Source organism: Eumetopias jubatus, unplaced genomic scaffold, assembly GCF_037043125.1.
Source record: "Eumetopias jubatus isolate StellerSeaLion01/CBP00866 unplaced genomic scaffold, mEumJub1_p1.0 scaffold_10, whole genome shotgun sequence".
Taxonomy (NCBI): domain Eukaryota; kingdom Metazoa; phylum Chordata; class Mammalia; order Carnivora; family Otariidae; genus Eumetopias; species Eumetopias jubatus.
Window position 1 is genome coordinate 98,899,439 of NW_028274816.1, and position 8,548 is coordinate 98,907,986.

The following is an 8,548-nucleotide window of genomic DNA, read 5'->3' on the forward strand; positions in this document are numbered from 1 at the left end:
ATGAATGCGACCTTCCTGAACCACAGCGGCCTGGAGGCGGCGGGCGCCTTGGGCGGCAGCGGCGGGGCCGCCTTGAGGAACCGCAGCCACGGGCTGGGCACGTGGCTGGGCTGCTGCCGGGGGGCGGGGGGGAGGGTGGCGCGTCGCTGGCCGCCAGCGACGGGTTCCCCGCGGGGCTGGCGCCCGACTTGCGCAGCCTGTGGCTGTCGCGCGTGGCGCAGATCGCTGTGCTCTGCGTGCTGTCGCTCACCGTGGTCTTCGGCGTGTTCTTCCTGGGCTGCAACCTGCTCATCAAGTCGGAGAGCATGATCAACTTTCTGGTGCAGGAGCGCCGGCCTTCCAAGGACATGGGCGCCGCCATCCTGGGGCTGTACTGAGGCCGCCCCGGCCCGCGCACCGCCAGCCCGGCCCTCAAGCAGACGAGAAAGGAGACCAGGACCCTCGTGCCCCGCGCGGGCTCTGCCGCCGCCTGGCCGGCCGCGCGAGGGACAGCCACGGACCTCGGGCCCCCTCCCCCCGCCAGGACCAGGACACCGCGGGTCTTGAGGCGGCGGCGCGGGGAGGGACTTCCACACCCGGCTGGCCCTGTGTGCGCCTCGGCGTGGCTGGGTGGGAGAGGTCGTGCGAGGCCGCCCGGGGCCGAGGTCACGTGCGTGGGAGTTTGGGGTGTCTGGAGGTGGGGCGGGGTGGGGGAAGTCGTTGGAGAATCCGAGTCGCTGAGCTTGTTGGCCTGATTTAGCTTTTGAAAAGAAACCTTGTGATAAAACTGCAGCCGTCTGGCTTCCGGCGGTTTCCCACCCGCACCTCGGCAGGGTGTGTGTGCACGTGTGTTGGGATGTGTTGTTGCCTGGGGCAGGGGCGGGAGGGCGGTGTGTACCCCCTGGGCCGCCGGGCCTCCTGACTGCGGAGCCCAGGGGGCAGGTCCGGGGCTCCTGAGACCCCACTCCCCCGAGGCTAAGGAGGCTATAGCTCCGGAGGGGATAGGGCTGGTCCCGCAGGAGAATATTTAAATCTTTGGGAAATTTTAATCTATTCCGTGAGATTAAAAAAAAAAATTCAGTGACTTAAGTGCAAAAGGGGCAAACAGTGGCCCGGGTCTGCATGTCACCTGCGCCACCGTTTAGGTGCCGCTGTGACCTCGAGCCCACTACCTAACCTCTTTGGGCCTCAGATTCATCATCAGTAAAAAGGAAAGTGGGGATAATGCTAACATCTGCCTTAAAGGATTTCTCTGAGGACGAATTTAGATAATGCCCTGAAAGCGAGGAGCAAAGCAACCGTTTAAAAAGAGAAAAAGATAGTTTACCACCATCGTAATCTGGTTTGCGGAACAGAGCACAAGGAAGGGTGCAAAGGAAGACTCAAAGTGTCCACAGGGGTGTCTGTGTCAGGAGGTGTCCTCTGGCCTGTCCGCCTGGGTCAGCCCACGTGCGGAGGGCTACCAGGCCCCACCGATGTGGCCTTTGGCTCCTCCAAGATGGGAGAACACACAGAAAGCCAGATGTTGGTCTTATAAGAGCTAGTTTTCTGACTGTTGCTTTATTTCTTTCTCCCGAAAATTTGAGAGTGTTCCCTGTGGATTAAGCTCTTTCTATCTATGGACTGGAATTGCAGGTTCCTCAGTTTAAAGGCATATGGCTGCAAGAGTTAGCAAGTGCTGCCTCAGGGCCGAGAGGCTTGGCTGGCCTCTGGGGGTCAGGGATCCGGACATCCCGAATACCTCTTGTGACCTTGATTACCAAGAGGGAATCGTGAGCTGCACTCAAGGGCTGCTATTCAGAAATCCTACTAAAGTCTTTTGTATAAAACATGTGTGTGCGTGCGTGTGTGTGCGCGTGCACGGGCGCACATGCATGTTCCCGCGGGCATGTGCACACATATGTCTTTTCCCTCACTTTGGAATGCTCGGTGTGGACCATTTTTTTCTGTACCCATAACCACCACATGTCACCCTTTGCCTCTGAAACGTCCCTAAATGCTCGGGGCTGCTCTTGGTCTGTTGCTGGCTTGGGGTCTGGGGAGGTTCAGGGAGGGGGACTCCCAGCAGCGAGCTGAGCACGTGTGAAGTGGGCTCCAACAAGCAAGCGGGGAAGTGAGCAGACGTTCTGGGGTCAGCCCTCCCTCTGTCCCCCCTTCCAGGGGCTGTCTTGCTAGTGAGGGCACCTGACCCCAGAAATTGCATCCCTGACTCAGAGGGAGGGAAGCAGAGGGTCTGACTTAGTCCTTGATATTGGTGGAACCAGCGCCCAGCCCCAGGGCTAGTGGCCGTGAGAAGGGATGTGAGTATCTGGGGCTCCGTGGGCCCGAGGCTGAGCTAGACTCTGGCTCTGCCACCCCCTTGCTCACCCCGGTGCCTGGTGCAGAACCCGGTCCACAGCGGATTCACAAGAGACCCTGGGTGAGTGAATGAACTTGGGCAGGCCTGTTTAACTGAACTTTAGTTGCCTCTCCTACAAACGCGCCCACGGGAGAATATCTGCGCTTACTCACTAAGCCGTTGTGGAGAGTAAACAGGACCACGTAGAGTCCAGTCTGGGGTCACACAGGCAGGGGTGAATCCTAGCTCGGCACGTTCTTAGCTATGTGATGTCAGGCAAGTTCTTTGAGCCTTAGTTTCTTCATCAGCAAAATGGGAGTAATAATGAAACCCTCCTCACAGGAGTGGAGCTCAGTGCTTGACACACTATCTAAGACCTTATTAACATGATCCATTATTTTTGTCCTGCTTAGGAAAGTGCTTTGGAAACGACAAAATACGTTGCATATATGAATGACTTTTTCTGTCCAAGGATCTCAATTCAGAGAACCAAATATATTTGGCTAGGGAAAACATTCATGCAATAAACCAAAATAACAATGATCATAATAATGGTAGGTAGTCACGTTATTATCTATTACATGTCAGGCTACTTTACACACATCATTTCCTGGGAGCTCTGGGGTCGGTTGCTTCCCGTTTTATAGATGAGGAAACCCAGGCACAGAGAGGTTGAGTTACTTCCCCAGAGTCACAGAGCTAGGAAGCATGGCAACTAAGATTTCAAAGACCAGGGTCCCAGGTCATCTTTTGTGAACCTGGAACCTTCGGAGATTTGGCCCCAGCCTCCTGGGCAGGCCTTGTAAGAGGAGCTCTCCCTGCCTGAGAGTAGGGGTGGGGAAAAGACTTTGGAGAAGCAGGTCCCTCCTCCATCCTCCAAGCTCCAGGCTCAGGATTCTGATCCAGCCTCACCTTTCCCCAGCAGCCCAGACCTCATATGCTCTTACGTAACTCTGTGTTTCCCGCTCCCCTGCCCCCACGCTTTATATAAGACAGCTCAGCAAACACTGGGGGACCCCACTTGAACTCGCTGTTGTTCTCCTTGACGCTGGAGCCTGTCTTTGAGTGTGCGTGCATGCGTGAGCATACACTCATGCACATGTGCCCGTGTGTGTGTGTATTTGTACATGCGAGTGTACTAGTCATGGGATGGAGGGCACCAATACACATGTGAGGACACAGACATGTCTTCATTGGCCTTTTTTTTTTTCTTGCAGTGAGAACAAGGCTTCCCCACTAAGGCTTTCCTTTTTCAACAAATTCAGGCAACTTAACTCTTGAATGCCCTGCTCTTGCCCTGGTCACAGGGAGCAGCAGATCCATGTTAGTAGAGGAAAGTTCTCACAGTGCTGATTCTCACTTGGTCAGCCAGGAAAGTGTCTAAGCCTCTATTCCTCCTGGAACTCCCACTTACCAGTCACTTGGGGTTTTAAGGGAACCCCTGCGGCTGTCTGAGCTGAGTCCTGCAGGCATTGGGTCAGCCAGGCTCCAGACACCTGTGCCAAACAAGGCCAGATACACAGGCTACCCACATCATTCAAGGCTGCTCTCCCCAGATGGCGCTGGACTACCTGCCTGTCCAAGCTATCAACAGAATGTTCTCCACATTGTAGGTTTTGCCCCATGGACACTTCACAAGTAGTCTCTGGCCCCTTTACTCGCCTCACCTGTCAAACTGGACGAATTCTCCCAGGTCTGAGATTGGGGTGGGGAGGTGGGTGGGCAGGTGACACGTCCCAATGATGAGGATTCTGACTACCCGGGAGGGCTCAGGAGCCAGGAAGATTCTGGGTTCTTCCTAGTCCGAGACCATCTATGCTTTTGTTGAGATACTGCCCCCTCTCCCGGGGTGCAACTCGGTGCTGAAGACAGGGGACTGTGTTCCCTTCACTTCTCTTCCCAAAGCCAAGAAAGGCTTCAGCCATCTTCCTTCTCATTCACCTTCACTTCCACGGGTGGCAAAAGAGAGGCTAGGGAGAAATCCATTAGAGCCCTCTCCCCCACCCCCAATCTTCCAAGCACCAAGGTGCCTGCCTGGGGTTAGGACAATGGGGTCTATACATAAGCTACAAAGCCCAGCGTTCCTTCCTCCTATCTGCCCACCCACCCCAGCCCACCCCAGACCAGACAGCAGAGCCACCCACTCCCTCTTGGCCAGTGAGTGCCCATGTTCTTAGGCATTAACACTGCTTTGAGTTAATTGTGCATCTGCAAGAGGTGGCAGGGGTCTGGGCAGCAGGGGGCAACTGGTAATGGGAGGTTCCAAATTCCCTCCACAGGGCAGCATTTGGAAGCCTTTTCTGCATTTTAAACATCCTGGGTCCTTTGCACCACAAAGCCTTCACCTGAACTTGCTTTCCCCGCTCCCCAGACAGCAAGGGCATATTTTCAGCGCCCCACTACTACTTGTTCACACTCGACAAGGGTGGGGTCCAAACCAGCCCTTAGAGGAGGCTTTTGGCCCTGTAATGTAACTAGATCTAGCCACCCCCCCATTAAATTGTATTTATTCACAGTCCTGAGGTATTAATTTTGCTGTTCGCCCCTCTTGCACTTAAGTCACTGAATTTATTTTTTTTTAATCTCACGGAATAGATTAAAATTTCCCAAAGATTTAAATATTCTCCCTGCGGGACCAGCCCTATCCCCTCCGGAGCTATAGCCTCCTTAGCCTCGGGGGAGTGGGGTCTCAGGAGCCCCGGACCTGCCCCCTGGGCTCCGCAGTCAGGCGGCCAGGCGGCCCAGGGGGTACAAACCGCCCTCCCGCCCCTGCCCCAGGCAACAACACATCCCAACACACGTGCACACACACCCCGCCGAGGTGCGGGTGGGAAGCCGCTGGAAGCCAGACGGCTGCAGTTTTATCACAAGGTTTCTTTTCAAAAGCTAAATCAGGCCAACAAGCTCAGCGACTCGGATTCTCCAACGACTTCCCCCACCCCGCCCCACCTACAGAGACCCCAAACTCCCACGCACGTGACCTCGGCCCCGGGCGGCCTCGCACGACCTCTCCCACCCAGCCACGCCGAGGCGCACACAGGGCCAGCCGGGTGTGGAAGTCCCTCCCCGCGCCGCTGCCTCGAGACCCGCGGTGTCCCGGTCCTGGCGGGGGGAGGGGGCCCGAGGTCCGTGGCTGTCCCTCGCGCGGCCTGCCCGGCGGCGGCAGAGCCCGCGCGGGGCACGAGGGTCCTGGTCTCCCTTCTCGTCTGCTTGAGGGCCGGGCTGGCGGTGCGCGCGCCGGGGCGGCCTCAGTACAGCCCCAGGATGGCGGCGCCCATGTCCTTGGAAGGCCGGCGCTCCTGCACCAGAAAGTTGATCATGCTCTCCGACTTGATGAGCAGGTTGCAGCCCAGGAAGAACACGCCGAAGACCACGGTGAGCGACAGCACGCAGAGCACAGCGATCTGCGCCACGCGCGACACCCACAGGCTGCGCAAGTCGGGCGCCAGCCCCGCGGGGACCCCGTCGCTGGCGGCCAGCGGCGCGCCCCCCTCCCCCCCCCCAGGCAGCAGCCCAGCCACGTGCCCAGCCCTTGGCTGCGGTTCCCCAGGGCTGCCCCGCCGCTGCCGCCCAAGGCGCCCGCCGCCTCCAGGCCGCTGTGGTTCAGGAAGGTCGCATTCATCGCCGCTCGGCGCCCGGGGTCTCGGCGCGGGCCGGGGCGCACGGGGAGGCGGGCGGGCGCCCGCGCTCCCGGAGACGCTGGGCTCTGGCTGCGCGCGGGGAGAGGGGAAGGCGGGAGGCCGCCCGCGCGCCGGCACCCCTCGCGCCCCCTGCCCCTGGGCGCCGGGCGGGAAGCGGCGGCCCGGAGTGAGGAGCAACAGGCGGCGCGCGAGCTGGAGCCGGGGAGCCGATCGCTCCTCTCGCTCTCCGGCTGCGCTGCGCGAGCGCCCCGCCGCCCCTCCCCTAGCAACGGCCCCGCCCCCTCGGCCCCCCCCCCGGCCCCCTCGCCGCACCCCTCCCCCAGGCCCCGCTGCTCCCCCCTCCCTGCCCCCGAGTGCGGGCGCTGGAAGGGGTCGGAGAGGCGGGCAGCCCCGCCCGCGGGCCGGCGGCGGTCGAGCCCCGGGGGGCAGCGGCAGACTGTTTCGGGGTGGAAGATCTCCCCAAGGCGCCCATTCCGGGATTCGGTCCTCGTAGCCGTTAAGTTCTTCCTGAAGTCGGCCCTAAATCTCTTCTCCGCTCTTCCCCTCCTAGTAAATCTTCCTAGACATCAGGAGTAGCCGTGACCCGCGCGCGGCATTGGCTTCCCTCGCCTCTCTCTTCGCGCCGCCGCGGCGGTGGCGGGGGGGTGCGGAGCGCTCCCGCAAGCCTCTCCCCGCCCCTCCCCGCCCCTCCCCGCTGTCCCTGGGCTGCAGGCTGTGGCGGCGGGGCGTCCCTCCCACCTTGCCCCTACCCCGCCTCACTCGATTTTTTTTTAAATTTTAATTTAAGAAGAAGTTTATTTCGGTTTCCCCCCCTTCATTCCTTTTTACAAAAAACGCATCATTGTAAACTAGAGAGTATGGATTAGCAAAATTAAAAAAATCTAAGACCTCGTAATCCCACCACCCAGAGTCGTCGACCGTTACCAGCTTGGTATAAAATCTTCTGGGCTTTTTTCTTTGTGTGTCTCAATACATACGTATATTCAAATAAGGATTCACTGTTCATACCCACTGTTTTGTCCCTATTGTTTTGCAACCTTTTGTCATTTGTGTATTTTTAAGTAGTGATAAATATTCTTCTACAACAGTGGTTCTGAATATCCTGGAGGACTTGTTAAGACCCAGATGGCTGGGCCCAGACCAGAGTTTCTGAAGCAGTAGGTTGGGGATGGAGACCCCAGGATGTGCATTTCTAACAAATTCCCAGGGGAAGCTCTTGGTGCTACTCCTCCGGGTTGTGCTTTGAGAACCACTGATCTGTAATAGCAGTTTAAGTGAAGGGATGGTGTTTCAAGGTAGAAACTACACAATCTATTTTACGAAGGTGTTTATTTTGGGGTATTTTAGTTGTTCCCCCTTTTTTGTGTGGAAAGCAATATTACGGTCAAGACCCTGTAACAAAGTCTGTGCAGACTTTTCCATAGTCTAATTGTTTCCTTTATATTTTGAAAAATGGACCTGCAGAATCAGAAGGTTACATCCTATCAAATTGTTCTGCAGAAATATACCAGTGTAGGGGACACCTGCGTGGCTCAGTCGGTTGAGCATGAAACTCTTGATTTTGGCTCAGGTCATGATCTCAGGGGTCCTGGGATCCAGCGCTGCCTTGGGCTCCCCTCTCGAGGTGGGGGAGTCGGCTTAAGGATTTCTCTCCCTCTCCCTCTGCCCTTCCCACCCCCCCACCTCATGCACCTGTGTGTTCTCTCTCCTAAAATATATATAAATAAATCTTCTAAAAATGAATTGGAAATATACCAGTTTACACTCCAGCCCTGTGGGGAAGGGGGGCATTGCCCCCGATCCTGGTTATTGTCATTATTTTAGAAATCTGCCTGACTTTATGGGATGTGGGATGGTTTCTCACCCTGATGTAATTTGCATTGTTTGAGCTGTGGAGAAGAAGGGAAAGCGTTTAGCAGTCTTTTCCATAGTCCAGGCAGAAGATGCTGCAGGAGGCTTGGATGCTGCTCTTGGTGGCAGAGGGAGAGACCGGGGCATGGAAAGGCTTGGCGAGTGGGAGTGAGGGGACTCACGACGCCCCAGGGTGAAGCATCTCAAAGCCACGGCCCCACCATTAGAACTAATTCACGTGTGTGTGCCTCCTGGGAAGCTCTTACGTTTTTCATTTTAGAGACAAGGAAACTGACACACACACAGACACAGGAGAGATTGGGGGAAGAAGACCTGGCTCACCCTCCTGGGTCCTGGAAGAACCGCCTGGCACAAGGGTCTCCCGGCCCTGACCACCCCTGAGAGCCGGGATAGAACAGAGAGACAACAGGTTTCTGGCCAGATATTTTGCCCTCTGCTTTTGGCCAGTGGATTTCTTTAGAGAAATGCTTGGCTCTGTCCTTTGCCCAAGGTTCTCCCGAGACCAGCCCCTGAGCTTGGATATGCCCTGGACATGGAGTCTGTGCTCTTGACTCGATGCCACGGGCGCGGAGGTCAAGCTGCCTGCTGTGCAGAAAGCAGGGGTGGGAGGAGGAATGCTGGGGACCAGAGAGGCCTGCCTACACCAGCAAGAGGCTGTGAGGGGACTGATGGCTGGCCTTTCCTTTATTAAACCCCTACTGTATGCTCGGGGCGTTAA

General features: G+C 57.2%; 1 protein-coding gene and 1 pseudogene across 1 annotated transcript; one reads left to right on the forward strand and one right to left on the reverse strand.

Annotated features, from left to right (window-relative positions):
• Nucleotides 1-377, forward strand: LOC114203904 (reprimo-like protein). Its single transcript, XM_028097176.2, is given in 2 exon segments — nucleotides 1-117; nucleotides 120-377. Coding segments are annotated over 2 exon segments (375 nt in total).
• Nucleotides 378-5,565: 5,188 nt separating this feature from the next.
• LOC148163387 (reprimo-like protein) lies at nucleotides 5,566-5,939 on the reverse strand (annotated as a pseudogene).
• Between the last annotated feature and the right edge of the window lie 2,609 nt (nucleotides 5,940-8,548).